General features: G+C 41.6%; 1 protein-coding gene across 1 annotated transcript; it reads right to left on the reverse strand.

The window, feature by feature from the left end:
- Nucleotides 1-472: 472 nt before the first annotated feature.
- Nucleotides 473-11,679, reverse strand: Cct8 (chaperonin containing TCP1 subunit 8). The gene is made up of 15 exons (XM_075959372.1): nucleotides 11,366-11,679; nucleotides 9,590-9,680; nucleotides 8,943-9,022; nucleotides 7,509-7,658; nucleotides 6,607-6,787; nucleotides 6,441-6,502; nucleotides 5,105-5,242; nucleotides 4,223-4,401; nucleotides 2,765-2,831; nucleotides 2,586-2,673; nucleotides 2,388-2,503; nucleotides 1,988-2,059; nucleotides 1,601-1,765; nucleotides 1,217-1,336; nucleotides 473-693 (listed from the first exon to the last, which is right to left on the reverse strand). Exons 1-15 carry the CDS (start codon nucleotides 11,423-11,425, stop codon nucleotides 616-618), a joined length of 1,647 nt encoding a protein of 548 aa, XP_075815487.1. The 5' UTR covers nucleotides 11,426-11,679; the 3' UTR covers nucleotides 473-615.
- Nucleotides 11,680-19,374: the final 7,695 nt, after the last annotated feature.

Raw genomic sequence — 19,374 nt, forward strand, 5'->3', positions numbered from 1 at the left:
TTTTTCTAGTGTTGGTTATAGAACATCTAATTATGTTTGCAGTAGTGACTAGAAACAGTGTGAAATCCTGTCGTCAGCGTGCACTAACTGTAGCATGGTTCAGATGACCTGAGCAGACATGCAGTTATCTCACAGCTATGCTGTGGACTAAGTGCTGCCTCCACATGCCAGCAAAATCTTGTTAAGTATGTGGTGGGAAAGCTTTCAAAGCTGTGGGTTTGAGGGAATAACTTTGGAAATTTAGTCTATAGTCTAGAGGTTAACACCTTTAAAAAAAATATTTTCCAGTCTGTTTTGGTGTCTGGTAACAATTATTTAATCTGCCATCCCTTTGTAGAAAGCAACTGCCATACATGGTATGGTTATAGCAACTTATTTTCAGAAGCAGACCAGGTAAAGCGAACAGTCATGTAAGCAACTTGCCTTGTTCATAGCTTATGTGTTTAAAAAGCTTGACATAAGCAGTAATTGATCAGACAGGTATAACAGTAACACATTTATTTTACCATCCAGGAAGAATACAAACACAAATACTTCTTAATTTAGGGAGACTAAGAAAAGATTAGGGAAGTTTCTGCTCCACAAATAAACTGCTTCACTACAACAAAAAGTCCCTCAGTCATTTTGGTCATCATCCCAGTCTTTCTTCCCACTTGGAGGTTTGGGCCCACCAGCCGGTTTTGCCATGATGATCTGAAAAACAAAAAGCCAAGTTAAGTCCAGTAAACTCAAGCTTTGCATTGAAGACAATTTTCTGTCAGCAACGTTAGAATTACCATTTGTTATCAACACTCTTCATCTCTATAACCACAATCAGAAGTGCTGTATATCTACTATTAAGTTTCACGAAAATTTCTCCTATGCCCTGCTGCCTGTCACTCTCCATCCAACTTTTGTTGAACCTCAAAGTTTCCTGTCTCGTCAGTGCTGAGTCTCCCTGGGATGTGCCTGTTTCTGACCCTTCCAGGCCAAGTAGTGAGATTATAGATGTACAACTGTGCTCAACTTTAACTTTTTTACTTAGGTCTTCATGCTTGCAGGGCAAGCTTTCCATCTGAGCCATTTCCCCTAACCTGAAAACCTACTAAGTTTAAGACAAGGTTTTGCTTTGTAGAACCGGCTGGCTTGGAATTCAAAGATCTGCCTGCCTTTCTCCCGAGTGCTGGAATTAAAGGAGTGTTACACCACTTTTGAAAGATTCAGTTTTCTCACTCACCTGATCCACTCTAAGTACAGTAACAGCAGCATTAGTGGCCAATTTAATAGCCCAGTATTTTCCCAAGTAAGTATCTAAAATACTGGCTTCTAGCATATCCTTTACAGCCGGAATTTCAGCCTGTCAACACAAAACTATGTTAATTTCTTACATGTGAAAATGTTTATGCCCAACATGAAAAAACTACAAGGCTCCTAAAATATATCTTATATTTTATACAGCCCCACCCCAAAGCTGTCAATAAAACTAAAATTTCCTATTAGATAAACTTAACAACCATTAAGAAAATTACTTGTAGAATCAGATGGCTAAGTTACAATTCCCCTCTTTACACATGCTACTTCTATGAACTGTGTATGCACAGAAATTAAATTTAATAACTACCTCAATATCCAATCCCACATTTTTGTTTCCTTCTTGGTGCACTGCATAAAGTTTAGAGATAACTTCGTTGGCCTTCACGCCAGAATTTTCTGCCAATGCACGTGGAATAGCTTCGAATGCTTCAGCAAACTTCTTAATAGCATACTGTTCAAGTCCAGGACATGTCTGAAACAAAATGTATCAATGCATTATATTAGAAAAGGGTTGGGCAGTAGTGGCTCACGCCTTTAATCCCAGCACACGGGAGTCAGAGGCAGGCAGATCTCTGAGTTCGAGGTCAGCCTGGTCTACAAGAGCTAGTTCCAGGACAGGCTCCTGAGCTACAGAGAAACCCTGTCTCGAAAAACAAACAGAAATAGACAGAAAGTGAATTTATTAAAGTGATACCTCTCCATATGATGTAATTTGTTTGGCCAATTCAATTTCTGTTGCTCCACCTCCAGGTACAAGACGCTTATCCTATAAAAAATGTCAAACACTAACATGAATTATTTCTTCAGACCATAGTCTTTAGAGCACCGTTGCTCAAAACTTGAGTATACATTTAGGGAAATCAAGCGACTGTCAAACTTTGAAGGCTAGTAATCCATAAATACAGCACTGATAGTGCTTCAGCAGTGGGAGGCAGCCAAACTCAGGAATAGCTTTGCCTGCTACTTTCTAGTTTGTACAATTAGTTTTTGAAGGTAATATATTCATTAGCAACTGATGTGTTAAACCACATACATTTGAGTCTGCCAACTGTGTTGTCAAGAAATCAAAAATTTCTGAAATTGCGAATACTGACCCTTGTGAGAACTTTGAAAGTATTAACTCCATCATCTACTGCCCTTTCTATATCATCCATCAGATTATCTGTAGAACCTCGAAGAACTATAGTAGAAATGGCACCATCTTCTTTTTCTGCCAATAAATAATTTTTACATTAAATGAAAGAAAGCATACCTTATAATTGTACAAAACACACCTTACCATTATGACATACCATGCTTAAAAACAACCACCTGTGTGTCTCCAACTTCTGAGAGGTAAACACTGTCACAATGTCCCATTTCCTCAAGGACTGGAGGAGTCTATAAGAAAATGATCCTTGCAGTAAAATTTCAAATGTGTTAGTAAAAATTCAAATGTATTCATGTATTTTTTGTTTTTTAAAATACATACCAATCTAGGAAGAGCTGTAGCACCAACTGTTTTACACAGTCTTCTGAGATCCCACTTTGAGTTCAGCCTTCAAAAGGAAAGTTAGTAGAAACTTTAATTCAATCACATTAACATAAAATGCAGAAAATAACTGGACAAGGTGGTACATGCCTTTAATCTCATAAGATAGGAGACAGGCAGATTTTTTTTTCCCCTAATAGCACCGGCTGTCCTGGAATTCAAGATTCACCTGCCTCTGCTTCCTGAATGTTAGGATTAAAGGCATGCGCCCCCACCACCCAGCAAGATCTCTTTGACTTCAAGGTCAGCTAGAGCTGTATCAAAACTACGTCGCTTTATTCTAAATACATCCACACTGGACTGAATTAGGAAGCCAAGACGCAGAATGTTAATAAACTAGCCAGCAATGCCACATCTGAAGTATATAACAGTTAAAGATATAAAAGCTGGGGCCAGTTTAACAGTGCACACCTTTGATCTCAGCACTTGGAAGGAGAGACAGGTGCAACAGTCTACATAGAGTTCCAGGCTAACCAGGGCTACATAGTAAGAACCTGTTTCAGGTAAGTACTTAAACATTTACAGCATTATCTTAGGAATTAGTAGGGTACTGTAGTCTCATAGACTTCTAACCAGGGGCCGTGTGTGTATGTATAAATAAAAATCCCCTTTAATATGTGCAATTGTTCAATCTGTAAGAAAGAGCACAGATTTTACTGTGTCTGGTTTGGTGCTAGATAGTAAAAAGTGATTGGGGAGGGGGAGGGAAATGGGAGGCGGTTGCGGGGAGGAGGCAGAAATCCTTAATAAATAAATAAATAAATAAATAAATAAATAAATAAAATAAAAAAAATGTTAAAAAAAATAAAATAAAACAAATTTTTTGATTTGTAAAAAAAAAAAAAAGTTTTTGCATGTGCTCAATGAAAAGGCATTTTTCCTGACTCTCACCCTCGCTGATAAACAATTCAGTAAGATGGTACCTTTTTTTTGTTTTTGTTTTTAATTAACTTATTTATTAAAGATTTCTGCCTCCTCCCCGCCACCACCTCCCATTTCCCTCCCCCTCCCCCGATCAAGTCCCCCTCCCTCATCAGCTCGAAGAGCAATCAGGGTTCCCAGACGTGTGGGAAGTCCAAGGACCACCCATCTCCATCCAGGTCTAGTAAGGTGAGCATCCAAACTGCCTAGGCTCCCACAAAGCCAGTACATGCAGTAGGATCAAAAACCCATTGCCATTGTTCTTGAGTTCTTAACCCTTAAGCTGTTCCTTTTGCCCGAAATGCTTTTTTCCCCCCCTCTGGTTCTTGGACCCCACAGCTTAATTGTATGCTCTACCTGCCCCTCCTTGGTAAATCCTTTCTGCTTGATCTAAGACCTTCATTTTCCATTTCTCAACTGTCTATCAATTCAATTTGCTTAGCATTTCCCCAAGAATTTTTAGTATCAGACTCTTACCTCACCAACATGATATTGTACTTGTTAGCATAATGAAGAGCCATGTCTGCCACTTTGCCACCTGTTACTATGACATTTGCACCAGTGCTGGCAATAGCTTTCACCTGTGCATCCATAAGATTTTCTTCTCCCTTGCTAAAGTTCATCAGCTCTTCAGCAGTCTTTATCAGCACTGTTCCCTGGAAAACAATCAAGCTCTCTAAAACCATTTGATTTTAGTGTTCAAAATTCTAAGATGGTTTACTTAATAACTTAAAGACTTGGAGAAAATAAATGCTTTATTATGAAACAAAATACATTACATATAAATTTAGATCCTTGGAGCTTGTTCCTATACTTCCTTATGCTAAAGTCAATGCATGTGCACTGTGATATGCACACTGATGCAGTTAAAGAAACAATTCTCTTTAGAAATGTCAGCCAGATAGTTATCTTTTTTCAAATACTAATTAGTATCACCGAAACAATCAGTCCTCAAATTTTCCTTGAAACCCAGACTATACAACCATTTCCCCTCAATCCTGTAAAATCAACAACTTCAATCTGCTAAGAATGTTTGGCACAAATCCAACTACTTAGGAATCCAAAACATGTAGTTCATTTTCAAATTAATATTTTAAACAAAAGACATTTATGAATGTCAACATTCATAAAAAGTGATTTCACCAAGGGTTTACAAGATGCTCATAGTATGAGCTGTTTGAATATGAAGAGCTGTACATAAGAATACAAACACTCCTAGCATACAATGTCTTTAGTATTTGGTAGCTGAAGCAAATAGTCATACTTTAAAAAAATCTACAATTTCCAGTTTATTATGAAGTACATACTGGCTGAAGAGCTAATCCCACTTCAACCCAAACTTACTTTTCAATCTCATACCTTAGTCTCTGTAATCATGCCATCAAAGGGACAAGAGTACACTGCTATTTTTGCATCTTTGACAGATGTTACATCACCTTCAGTTTCCTTCTTAAAAACCATGCCATGCAATACTGAAGATGAATAGATACCAGAGCCCTAAGGAGTCAAAACACCAAAACTGTCAATGAAGTTAAGTTTTAAACTAAAGAAGTATGCTAAGGCTAACAGTATCAGACAGTGGGCATAAACAAACCATTCTTCTCAAGGTTACACAATAAGCCACTACTGTGGAGGGAAGGCACTTCAGCGTGTTGGGAAAACTAAGTTAGACAGCAATCAAGCCATGTATTTGTCTAATCACCAAGCACTTTGCACTAATGCACCAGGTAGAATTGTTATTACAGACAGAATAGAAAATCAAAGGCAACCATCTCTGCAGTCCCGTTCTATTACAGTATTCTAATTCCTAAATATCAGGGGGAAATGACGACTTCACAAGAAAATGCACTCTAATAGCTAGCAACATCATAATTTATTAACACCAAATGTTATAAAATGATGCCATAAAACAGTGGGTCAGAACCCCTTTGAGAGTTGCATATCCTACATATCAATATTTACAATTCGTAACAGTAGCAAAATTAAACCTATGAAGTACCAACGAAAATAATGCTACAGCTGGGGGTCCCCACAACATGAGGAACTGTATTAAATGGTTGTGGCATTAGGAAGGTTGAGAACCACTGCCTTACAAAGATAGTTAAGTGTCGGGCGGTGGGGGCGCACACCTCGAATCCCAGCACTCGGCAGGCAGAGGCAGGTGGATCTCTGTGAGTTCAAGGCCAGCCTGATCTACAAGAGCTAGTTCCAGGACAGTTAGAGCTATACACAGAGAAACCTTGTCTCGAACTAAAACCAAAAGACCATTAAATACCAAGTCTAACACAGGGTGAAACTTAGGGGCAGAGAAATGGCTCAGTGGTTAAGAACACTGGTGTTCTTCCAGAGGACCCAGATTTGATTACTGACCCCCAAAGGGTAGCTCAAAACCATCTGTAACTCTAGTCCCAAGAGTTGATGCCTTCTTCTGGCATCCACAGAAACTGCAAAGTATACAGACATAAACAGTGGCAAAACTCACATAAACAAGTCTTTAAAAAAAAAAAAGGAGCAAAACAATTTTGGAGCAAGGAAATAAATAGGCAAAATAATCGATCTTGTACTGAGAATGTAGCTCCATGGTAGAGTTCTTCCCTAACACACCCAAAGCTCTGGGTTCAAGTCCCAGTACTGAAAAAACAACCCCCTCTTCCAAGACCTATTTGGATAATGGCAATGCGTTTTTGAAACTTACCAGAATCTTACATACTCTGATGTTATCAACATTGAAATTGCCAGAATCAGGAAAAATAGATACTGTCAAGAAGATGAAACATAATTTTTTAGACAACAAAGACATCTCAGTCATAATTAAAATGAGAATGTGTTTTGGATTTTTTTCTTTTACTGGTATAACTTACCACATGCCTGAGCAATAAGCTTGGCCAGAAATGCTTCATTCCCGTACTGCTTACTCATTACAGAGGTTCGAAGCAGAGATGACACTTCATCAACATCTCGAAGGTTTTTTGCAGAACAACAAACCAAATCAGGAAGAATCTCATGAGCTTTTTTACAAGCTATTTCATAGCCTGATATTACCTAAACCATGAAGAAAAATACTTACTTTAATAGACATAATTTTGACATGACATACTCTGATAACTCAATAAATGTATTTTCAACATAAAGTAACAAAAGCGTTTGTAGAGGACACATGGTAGAGACACTAGTATGAGCTATAATAGCTTTAACAACAACACAAAGTTCAATTCTATCACTTAAGTGTTATAGGGTCCTGAGCAACATTTCTCTATCTCAAATCTCTCTTCATATGAAATAGATTGAGTTTAAGAAGGTTTAGCAATAGGATTCTTCTGAGGACAAAATCTGTACCACACGTGAAGCATATGGTCATTTGCCTAGCACAGTGTAAGCTACTCAATGTTAGCTATTACTAGTGGACTTGAAGTTTATTTTAAACTTATTCATTTGTATATGGTAAATATGGGAGAAATGTGAAGTATGTGTACAGTGTACGCCTCTATAAATATCCAGGTGTAACATGATAGCTGGAAGGAGATTTCAGGTGTCCTGCTCTATCTATGACATATTGCCTTTACACAGACTCTCAATCTGAAGCTAAATGGCTGACCAGCAAGTTCCAGTGCCTCCCACAGTACTGTAATTACAGGCATACCTGAGCAATACATGGGTTCTAGGGATCTGAACTCAGGTCCTGTGCTTGTCCTCGAGTTATCTCCCTAGTCCTGAACCTTCAACTTTAAGCAACAAGTAATCAACTAAAGTACAGAATACTTGCCTCTGATACTGAAAGACCAATCCTCAAAAGTTCTTCAGCTAGTTCCAACAGAGCTCCAGCAAATACCAGAACAAAGTTTGTGCCATCCCCAACCTCTTGTTCTTGCATATGAGAGGCCATCACGATCATTTTTGCAGCAGGATGTTGTACCTGATATAAAGAGATTATCAAGTAAATACTTTTTTGGGGGGGAGGTAGTTCAAGACAGGGTTTCTCTGTTACAGCTCTGGCTGTCCTGGAACTTGCTTTGTAGACCAGACTGGTCTCAAATTCACTGAGATCCACCTGCCTCTTCTGAATGCTGGTATTAAAGGCAGACTTTGAACTTTTGATCCTTTTGCCTCCGCATCCTGAGTGCTAGGATTAAAAGTGTGTGCCACCACGTTCAATTTATACAGTGTAGGAAATTAAACCCTAGGCAGACACCCTACAAACTAAAATGTACCCCCAAGTCTGAAAGTAAATTTTAAAAAATAATGAAAATTCCTGAGTTCTTAGGAGTTAATTCTAGATACTCTTCAATTTAATGGGGACTGAAGCCAGGTTTTGTGTTTGCTAGGCAAGTATTGTTATCACTGAACTATATCCCTAGAACACCTTTAGATTTTTCCAAACCAAGGAGGAAGACAAACTCTGAGCCAACACTGCAGTTCTACACTTGGACAGTACCCCCATTTCTGAAAGTGCCTGGAGACCACAAGAGCATGTTAGAGCCCTCAGAGCTGGGGTTACATGTGGCTGTGAGCTGCCTGATGTGGGTGCTGGCAACCGAGCAGTAAGTGCTCTTGATCATCAGGTCATCTCTCCAGGCCTACTCAGTACTTTTTTAATTCCTGAGAATGATAACATGGTGTAAGATACACATTTACCACAAAAATTCCTCCACAAATATTCTGAAGCTAATTTGTCCTTAGCATATCATTTTTTAAGATGTTAAAGGAATGTTACTTTTTTTCCCCCCATTTTCTTTAAAGCAGACTTAAGTTTTCGTCTAGTACTTTTAAGGCAATGCTTTGGAAAATTCTCTAAAGCTGAGCAAGTACACATAAAACTACAGTTTAATAGATTGAGAAATAGGTGTCAAGCATCCCTCTTATCCCTGCTTTAAGTATCTGTTCTGCAGACTCTTTGACATCAAAATGGCAGCAAAACAAAGTTCCAACTGGTTCTTTAAAACAGCATCAGTATTTACCATCTAGTTTTATATCATGAGGAAATTAGTATTAGTATCACTCTACGGAGTAACAAGTTTGCTAGTCACAGCAGCACTCCACGACCCTCCATAAACAAGTAGCCGACAGTCAACTGCTGGTCACTTACAAATCTTCAGACCAGCCTGAGGAAGAAGCAGCCCTTTACCATCTAACTGAAATAAGGCTACATACACCAGTGTCAGAACTGGGTTTCTTTTTGGATGGCTTTGGAAAAACTTACTTCTAGCTCTCTTAAAATAGTCGCTGCGTCATTTGTCACGAACAACTTCTCCAGGCGATTGATGACCATTTTATTCATTCCTCAAAAAAGAGTTGCAAAGAGAAATAATCCATTATTATTCAAACATTCTCCTCCATAACCCAGAAAGAACATGGTCCAGAAGCTGTACTGATTTTCACCCTCCACGCGCACACATGCTCTGCATTTTCAGATCTATCAAGAGCCCATGGGCTTTCGCTGACTGAACATCCACAGTTAGCATGTAGGAAGCACCCAACACATAGAAATTAACACACACAAAATTAACATACTTAGAAACACACTTGCCTTATGTTTAATTTTCTAGTCTAGCTTTAGTTCAACTAAGAGTTTGCTTAAACTATGTCAAAATTTGAAACTGCTCAGCCTTTTCCATTATGAAGAGCTGTGTCAACAGTGAAAGTGCTGTATTTTCCTATCACCTAATAGTACCATTTTTAAAAATTTTTCTAGAAAGCTAAATTTCAGATGGAAAGTTAGAAGCACACCAGTGCCATCAAAACAACTGGCAAAAACTGCCCGATAATTTACCACCCTGAGGACAAACACGAGACAGAAGCTAACACACAATCACACCAAGTCTTTTACAGCCTGAATTTGGCCATTACCATTTGGTCCATATGCTGTACGGGTGGTCTGAGCAAGCTCCTTGCAGGCTTGTATATTTCTATACACAGCCTCTTCTAATCCTGAAAAATGCTGAAAAAGAAAACATCTGCTTAAATAGGGTCATGAAGAACTCCCAAACACAGAGGATCTGCTCATCATGTTTCTAACAAAGCTCTAGGATCACATAAGCACTTAACACGGAGTCTGGAGTCAAACAGTCTTTGATTCCCCCGCCCCCCACCAATTTACTACAGGGCCCAGGCAATTTTCTCTGTATGTAAATCAATGAAATAACTAACATTCCCTACTTGACAAATTGTTCAGAAACACCTACCTGTAGTGATTATTTCATTTGTATTTTAATAAATAAAGCTTGCCTGAAGATCAGAGAGTAAAACAGCCCCACTGGTCAGCATTATTAAGACCAGGCAGTGGTGACACACACCTTTAATCCCAGCCCTAGAGAGGATTATAAAACAGGAGGAAACAACTCTCACACACAGTCTCATTCTGAAATTCCTGGAGGTTAGAATCACCATTTCAGACTGAGGTAGAAGTTAAGAGCCAGTGACTGGCTGTTTTGCTTCAGATTTAACTGCAGTATCTGTTTCTGGGTTTTTTACTAATCATCCTACACATACCTACTGAAGAACTATCCTTCCCTCTCACCTCTACCCAGGGACGGAACCCAGGAACTCAATCTACCATTAAGCTACAATCCCAGTCAATTAATACTAGCTTTTTATTTGAAATTCTTTTGGGGACTTGGGTTGTCTTCACTTCAGTCTTCAGCACCGATTTACATGCATCTCCGTTAAAGTACTAGTTTCTGAATGAGACAAATGCTTTTAAATGTATCATTTTCTCAATCTAAGCGAGGGAGGTGTAAACCTAAGCTGGAAGCCATGACACCCATTCCACATCAACACAAAGGAAATTGCCAATATCATTAAATACTGACAACCACTTAGTATGCACAAGCTATCAGCAAAATGCTCTCTTAAACTGTTAAGTCTCCTCTATTTCCCCTAAAACCTTAAATTCAATTCATCTGTCTATTTCTACAAGTCTTAGTACTATGGGAAACAAAGAAATTATCTGGCTCCATATACAGTGTGATACTTTAGAAAAAAAATCACTTTCCTGAAATTATATCCAAGAGAGAACACTATTTTATCTGGGTCGGGGCTTCACTTGTCCTGTGGGCTACAACGTGGGATAGTCAGAATTCAAAGCTATTATTACTACTATCTTTTGGCCCAGTCTACTCAATTTAGATAAGATAAAGAAAACACGATCTCGAGACGTAGGCTTTCAGTAAAATTAAGTTGGGGATCAGGTATCTACGGAGGATCATATGGAAGGAAGCCACCATGAGCAGGTCCAATGGTTGCTATACCATTGCCGGGCTCTGTCCCTTCCATCTTACAACCCCCGAGCCGTGCACCAACCGGCTCATCAGTCCCGCCCAAGTCGATCAACTGTACCGCCAGCTCCCGTTAAGGGCGGGGCCCTGAGCGCCATCCCACAGAGAGGAATGCAGAGCTGGGGTGCGAACCCGCCGCATCGCTCCGTCCGCTCGGGCCAACCCTGATCGTGGAGTGAGAAGCTTGCCCGCTAGAAAGGGAGGCGTGCTGGGCGTCAGCGGCCCGGCGTGAAGAGCACGCCTCCCTTTCTGGAACCTTCCCTCTCCCAGTCTCACGCCCGCAGTCCTTTCGCGGGCGCCGCAAGTGCGGGCCCGCTCTTCCACCGCCTTCACTCTCGACGTCACCTACTTTTGCTCCATCCTTGAGCATCTGGGCAAAGCCCGGGGCCTTGGGGACGTGGAGCGCCATGGCCAGCCCGCAATCAACCGCTCACGCGCTCGGAGGAAGCGAGGTGTGCGCACAGCCTGCTGGGAACGCCGCTTTGCGTCCCCTCACGCTTGTCTACGCCGGCCGCCCCGCCCCTTCCCCCGCCCGCTTTCCTGAAGGATCGCGAGAACGAGCGTGGCGGAGCCCTAGAGCGGCTCCGGCAGCCAGACCCAATCTGCAGATCCCCGATCAGGGCGAACGATTAGGCCGAGCACCGAGCGCGCGCTCTCGGCGCCTGCGCCACCGCCGCAGACTGCGGTGCCTCGCTCGCGCTTGTTCTAAGTAAACTCTGGTCTGGATGTTTGGCTTGTGACGGTTTCTGAGGCGGGCATTCCACTTCTTAACCCTGCAGATCCAGTTTGCCTTTTCCTCTCTGCCCTCGTCCCTGCAAACTCCCACTGGCCGTCCTCTGTGTGCTGGCCACTGTAGGAAGCACTGAGGGCTGGAAGGTGGTGATTAAGGTGGTATTAGGGATTTCAACCTGTGCAGTGCCCACGTGTGGGCATTTCTGTGTGGTATGCCTAAGTGTAGTTATCTTTGTTATTGGTCAAACGTACACATGAATATTATCTCCATTTTATAGGAGGGAAATTGACGTTCACTATGTTAGTAATAAGCCAGAGGTTACCAAGCCAGTAAATTTTAAGGCGAGGATTCCTACCCCAGGCTGGCTGATTGCAAAGTGTGCGTAGTTAAGCACTTTACTTTCTTCCCCCAGGCGGTGGTGGCGCACGCCTTTAATCCCAGCACTAGGGAGGCAAAGGCAGGCGGATCTTTGAGTTCAAGCCAGCCTGGTCTACAGAGTAAGTTCCAAGATAGCTAGGGTTGTTACACAGAGAAACCCTGTCTCAAAAAACCAAAGAACAAACAAACAAACAAAAAGTTTGGAAAGAACTGTGAGTGCCACTCTCTAAAAAAAGTTATTTTCAATAGTCTTATGTTAGCCTGCGGTGGTCACTGTTACATTTTTAATGTTTAGTCGTTTGTCTGATTTATAATATTAACAACTATTGATAACTAAAATACACATGAACAAAAGATTATTGATGGGCTCTATATTTTAAAGCACATATAGGCATTCTATAACTGTAGAGTAGGTGAGTCCTGGTTAAGGAGGACAGTCCAAGACTTTCTCAAGGATTAGCTAAGAAAATTAAAGCTCCTGTCTCAGAAGAACATCATTTATGAGCATAGCTGTCACCAAAGCGAAAGGGGATTTAAAATGATAACCTGATTCGTTAAAAGTGACTACGAGGAATTAAATCTTGGGAAAATTTAATGATTAGATCATGAAAATCAAACTTGAGTTCAAGAGAACTGATGAATTTTCATTAAAAGATTACAATAAAATTGGACTTTGCCTTAGTTGTAATAAACAGTAAACGGGAAGAATTAAAAATCACTTTAAATCTAGTATATGATCTTAGATTTTAATTGCCAATAATTCCTTTTAAATGAAGGTTTGTTAATTCCGTGTAATTTGGGTTAAACTGTATTTGTAATTGCAGAGTCGTGATAGCAAGGGGGAAATTTCTACTGGGCTTAAGCAGAATACGTGTCACCCAGAAAAGAAAGCAAACACAAACCCTTAGTGTGACTCCAGTCAGGTCTAGCCCGGGCTAGTGTCTCTGCCTGCTTGGTTCTACTCTGGGTCTTCTTGCCTTGGTAGCCAAACAGCTCACCCTGGTTTCTTCCCTCCAAGTTTCATTCTCTCAGCAGGGCTCTCTGGAGGCCTCCAGGGTCTGTGACATGACAATTGCTTTAACGTGCAGCCTGAGAGGCCAGTTGTCCCTGATGCCCACTGTGCCTAGCAAACCTTTCCATCTCCTGCGGCTCAGTCAACTCCATCCACATAAGTAAGCCTAGCGTTTTCCTTGACAAGCCTGGTTGTCATTCTGATGGCTTCTGCCCTTCTCCGTCACATGTCACTCGGTTGCAATGACAAAAGTCTCTCTCAACAGAGGAGAAATGCTGCATGAACTGAACTTCCAATTGGATTTTGAGTGGAATAAGAGCTCCATAGATAATTCCCAGGTGGACTGCTGCCCAACAAATGAGAATCAAAATATTAGTATCCTAAAATTCACAGGCTGAAGTCCTCCCCATCAACAGGGTGAAACATTTGGGTAGGTAATTGGCTCATAAGAGAAAACACTTTTGAGTGGATAGCACCCTTATGAAATATATTTAAGGGAACTTCTTGCTCTTCCACCGTGTGATGGCACCTAAGAACCAGAAGGTAGGCTTTCACTGGACCTATCCACACTTTGATCTTGAATTTCTCAGCCCCCAAGACTGAGGGATGAAATTCTATTATTGGTGAGCCACTCAGGGTGGTGTTTTGTTAGCAGCCTAGTACAGGGAAGGTGTGGTCTCTGTCTTCTTATCTACTTATCATACAGTCAGACAGACAACAGAACACAGCAGAAAACGTGCCCCATTTATAAAAGATCAAGGATTTAAGATGTCTGAGATTTAAATTCAAGAGTACTTGCTGTTAGTATAGTGGTTCTCAACCTGTGGGCTGCCAGCCCTTCGAGGTCTCATTAGAGCTTTACAGTACGATTCATGACAGTAACAAAATTACAGTTATGAAGTAGCAACAAAAATAGTCTTGTGGTTGGGGATCACCACAACATGAGGAATTCCATTAAAGTGTCGCAGCATTAGGGAGATTGCGAACCACTGCATTAACAACGGGAAATAATAGCCTCCAGCCTTCAGGAACCAACTAAAGATCTTGGAAATCAGAGCTGATGGCTCCTTCTGCTCCCCATTCAGGAAGAATACAACTATGGACTTGGGGAAGCATAAGCCAACTCAAGATCAGTAAAACTGAGCTCACTGTTTACTTTTTCACTGCTTTCTTTTTCTTTGTTTGCTTTGATTATTATTTTTATTTCTGTAAGAGACAGGGTCTGGGGCTGGAGAGATGGCTCAGTGGTTAAGAGTGACTCTTGCTGAGGACCTGAATTCAGTTCCCAACACCCAAGGGAGCCTCACAGCCACCTGTAACTCCAGCTCCAGTGGGATCTTGTGTCCTCTTCTGACCTCTGTGGTCTCTACACTCGCATAAACACACACACACACACACACACACACACAAAACTATATATATATACATACACAATAGTGTGTTGTGCTACTCACTGGGCCAACCTACATTTTTTTTAATTGTTTCTTTTGTTTGTTGGTTTGTTTTAATTTGGGGGGATTTTATTTTTAATTTTTTCTTTGTGGGGAGCTTGGAAGAGCAAAGGGAAGAAGCAAGGGGGCATGAAGATGAGTGGAATTGGGGTGCATGATGTGAAATTCACAAAGGATCAATAAAAAATTTGAAAAAGGAAAAAAAAATCTTCAAAAAGCCAAACCAGTGATTGAGTCAAGCAGCCAGAATCGCTGGCGAATCCAGCAGATGTGTCTGTGAGTAATTGTTACTTGACAGCCCATTAGAGTGGAGGAGCAGAACAGACAGGCAAGGGGGTCACATGTCAGTCACCCCAGCTGAATAGCGCCCTCTAGGAGGCTTACAGGGAGGCATAGGACTAAGAGCTCCCCTCAAAATGTAACTACTTTTGTTTATTTATTTATTAATATTATCAATTAATTTATTTGGTTTTTCAACACAGGGTTTCTCTGTGTAACAGCCCTGGCTGTCCTGCAACTCACTCTGCAGACCAGGCTGGCCCTGAACTCACAGAGATCTGCCTACCTCTGCTCCCAAGTGCTGGGATTAAAGGAGTGCACCACCGTGCCCGGCTTACTTTTATTTCTTAATATACTTGCATTCCTCCCTATCTTTGCCCAGTCTCTGTGGCTTGGGAATGAGGTTGGGAGGACAGCGGGCTACAGACTACCATGTCTATCCTTCGTGAGTGACTGTCTTCTGAGCCAAGCAACTGCTATCAGTTGTGTCCCAGGCAGGACTCTACACACCCAAGAGTAGAGAGAGCTGGAGTATAGCATGGGACTCTGTGTATCCACCAGCTCCCTACCACCCGGCAATGCTGCACATGGCCTGGATGAGGCAAGGAAAGAATAGAGCAAGGGCTCCATCTGTGCCCTCTTCCCTGCGGGGCAAGGCTTTCCAGGTGGCTGGTTGGGGAAGGAGTGTCCGCACCCTTCAAAAGGAAGCCTAAGAAACTCATTGGTTCCTCAGAGTGAACTTTGGTGGAATCTTGCCTCCATTTGTCACTGGGACCTTGGGAGGAGGCTGGAGATGTTTGTTTATGTCTTCCAAAGGGAAGAAATGTTAGTTAGCACTACCATCTAATAGATTCCCTTAGTTTTTGTCAAGCACACAGGTTATAAGGCCAATTCAAAGTCAAGTCTCAAAGGGCTACGCTGGTGAAAGATAAAACATTTGGCTGTAGTTATATATATATTGAGACAGGGTTTCTCTGTAGCTTGTTTTGGTGCCTGTCCTGGAACTAGCTCTCCTAGACCAGGCTGGCCTCAAACTCACAGAGATCCGCCTGCCTCTGCCTCCCAAGTGCTGGAATCAAAGGCGTGCGCCACCACCGCTACCACCACCTGACCTTGTTTCCCAAGAAATGCTGGCTGCTAAGACTACCGAGGAACAAGGATACTGTGTTAGATAAGACAAAGCTGAGTTTGTTTTTACTGTAGCCATTGAGAATCTATCATCATAGATGTTCTGCTTAGCTTTCCATTTCTTGATAAGATACAGGAGATCATCAGCTTAAACAGAAGAAATGCTTATTTTGGCTCCCGGTTTCAAGAATTTTCGGCCCATGATTAGCTGGTTCCATTGTCTTGGGGTCTGTCTGAGGACATCACGGTCGGGCAGTTTTGTTGATAAAGCAGGGCTCTGCTGGGTAGGGAAGTGATCTGCAGTCAGCTGGCTCCTGGTCTGGCTGGAGATGGCAAGCGAGGGGGTCTCTGCTGGGATTGCTCAGCTCTGCCTCACAGTGGCTTATGCCTGAGCAGGCTTCCGGGGCTTGTTCTCAAGATCGAAGGTTCCAAGAGAAAGGGGACATGTGCAGACACCTTGTCGGATTTGCTACCATCTCCTTGATCAAAGTAGGCCACCTGACCAGCCCCTGAGTTCCTGTAAGATGGGAGAATCAAAGGGTATAGATGGAAGGAAATAGGAATATTGAGGACAGTAATGCCATCAGTTACCACAGCTACATAACCCAATCAGCTAAGAAACTTCAAGCATTTTTTTTTTTACTTTGTCTTCAATAATTCCATTCAGCAAGCCATCACAGGGAAAACTGTAAGTCATTTGACCTTGCAGGATTTTCTGTAAATCAGCAAATAAACGTGTTCTTTTGGTGTTTTACTGAACTTTTTTTTTCAGTTACAGTGGGCAATGACTATATTGAAAAAATACCCCCAAAATTGAAAATGGTCACTGTTTTTTAAAAAAAGGAATTTAATTTTTTTTAAATACTTATTTATTATATAAACAATATTCTATCTGTGTATATGCCTGCAGGCCAGAAGAGGGCACCAGACCCCATTACAGATGGTTGTGAGCCACCATGTGGTTGCTGGGAATTGAACTCAGGACCTTTGGAAGAGCACACAATGCTCTTAACCTCTGAGCCATCTCTCCAGCCCAGGAATTTTAAAAATTATTGTAATGTTTTGTGTGTTGGAGTGTTTCCCCGCATGTCTCTCTGTGTAGCTTGTGCATGCAGTGTCCACAGATGCCAGAAGAGGGCATCAGACTCCTGTAACTGGAGTTACAGATGGCTTTGAGCTGCCACATGGGTCCTCTGAAAGAGCTGCCGTGTTCTCAATCCTGAGCCATCTCTCCAGGCCCTAGTATAGCCCTTTTTACAGGACTGTACATGTGTGTTATCAGGCGTATGTATAGGTGGGTACTTGTGCCTGGTACCCATGCTCTCTCTAACTCCTCTGAGACAGAGTTCTCCCTGGACCTGGACTTGCATTCTGTAAACTGACATGGTCATCAGGAACTCTCTTGTGTCTATCCCTCTCGGGGAAGGGTTACAGATGTGGATCCAGCTTGATGCTTGGTGCTGGGCTTGCATCTTTCTAGCCCAGTGCAGTCACTGTTGGTGGGCTGTAGTGTCTTACTTTTCTACCTTTATGTTCTGAGATGGTTCAGAGCATTTTGGAAAGTACCCTATCAGCCATTCCTAAAGGCACTAGCTTCTTTGCCTTTGTTCATGTCAGTTTTCTCTACCCTAGTTTATTGCATAGACTAGCCATACTCTTCTGATACTCTATTCAAATACTCTGGATTTGAACTTGGTTACATTTTTTTAAAGCATTCCTCTCCAATCCATGTTAGAAGTCTGAAGTCTATGTTAAGAGTAAAATTCTCTGGATGCCATGTGCTGACTTCTCATTCAGTAATAAATTAGTAATTTTGCCTTTGGATCAAGCCAGGCATCAAGGGTCTTCTTCTTTGGAGAATTAAATTTGATAAGTTGTCCTTTAAAAACGTAATTTATGCCGGGCGATGGTGGCGCACGCCTTTAATCCCAGCACTCGGGAGGCAGAGGTAGGCGGATCTCTGTGAGTTCGAGACCAGCCTGGTCTACAAGAGCTAGTTCCAGGACAGGCTCCAAAGCCACAGAGAAACCCAATCTCGAAAAACCAAAAAAAAAAAAAAAAAAAAAAAAGAAAAAAGTAATTTATTTTTTATGAGTATGGGCATTTTGCTGGCATTTTTGTCTATGTACTACATATTTGCAGTGCTCGTGGAGGCTAGAACAGGACATTTGATCCTCTGGAACTGGAGTTACAGATGGTTGTTAGTGGACATATGGGCACTGCGAAGTGAACCCAGCTTCTCTGCAAGAGCAACAAATGTTCTTAACTGCGGAACCATCTCTCCAGGCCACAAACTGCCTTTTTTTTCTATCATATCTTTTTTCTTTTCTTTTCTTTTTCTGTTTGTTTGCTTGGTTTTTGATTTTTCAAGACAGGATTTCTCTGTTTATATAGCTTTGGCTGTACTGGAACTTGCTCTGTAGACCAGGCTGGCCACTAACACAAGAGATCCGCCTGCCTCTGCATCCCAAGTGCTGGGATTAAAGGTGTGTGCCGCCATCACTGCCCAGTTTACATAATATTCTTTGAACATTTATTCTCCTTACTTTCTTGCTTTTCCATCTCTTTTTGCCTCAACTATCTCAGTTTAAGAACAGTTTTGCCAGGCACAGTGATCCACGCTTATTTTAGCAGCAGTGGAAGGTTGTGACCAGTGGAGATCAAGGCCAGCCTAGGCTATAGGGTGAGCCCCAGAACAAGGCAGCAGGGTGAAATCCTACTTGGAGTTTTAAATGCTAATGGTTCCCATAAATTTGGGAAGGGTTAGGAGGCCTGGTCTTGGAGGAGGTGTGTCACTGGGGGTGGGCTTCACAGTTGTAAAATACTCTTGCCTTTCCAGTATGTTCTCTTTCTGCCTCCTACTGGTGGAGCAAGATGTGAGCTCTTAGCTATGCTTGCCACCATATTCCTGCTCTCAGCTTTGCCAGCCACCATGAATGTTAATCCTCTGAAATTGTAATGCTTTTGTAAATTGCTTTGACCATGTTTTGTCACAGAAATAGAAGAGTAACGAAGAACCCTTTCTCATAAAAAACAACCACCAAACATCTTGACAGATTTTGTTTTTTATGAGTGGGATATTCATTTCTCATAGTTACTAGTATATGGGTTTACAGATGTTTTAAAAGTGAGACTCTTCATTTCAGAAGTTTAAAAATTTAACAGAGGAAGAATTTATTATTTGTTTTTAATTAATTACATTTATTTTCTCTCTCTCTCTCTCTCTCTCTCTCTCTCTCTCTCTCTCTCTCTGTGTGTGTGTGTGTGTGTGTGTGTGTGTGTGTGCGTTTGTGTTCATTCAACGTGAGGGAATGGATTCTATACTTTGACCACGTGGGTCCCACGGATTGCACTCTGCTCATTATGCTTGGCTGGAA

The sequence above is a fragment of the Microtus pennsylvanicus genome, chromosome 1 (genome assembly GCF_037038515.1).
Source record: "Microtus pennsylvanicus isolate mMicPen1 chromosome 1, mMicPen1.hap1, whole genome shotgun sequence".
Lineage (NCBI taxonomy): Eukaryota > Metazoa > Chordata > Mammalia > Rodentia > Cricetidae > Microtus > Microtus pennsylvanicus.

Excerpts from the sequence above, each read along its gene's own strand:
- Cct8 (XM_075959372.1), bottom strand. The coding sequence starts at position 11,425 with ATGGCGCTCCACGTCCCCAAGGCCCCGGGCTTTGCCCAGATGCTCAAG. Across the intron at positions 6,788-7,508 it reads TTGGTCTTTCAGTATCAGAG|GTAATATCAGGCTATGAAAT; the intron begins GCAAGTATTCTG and ends TTCATGGTTTAG. Across the intron at positions 2,060-2,387 it reads CTTTCAAAGTTCTCACAAGG|GATAAGCGTCTTGTACCTGG; the intron begins GTCAGTATTCGC and ends CATTTTTTATAG.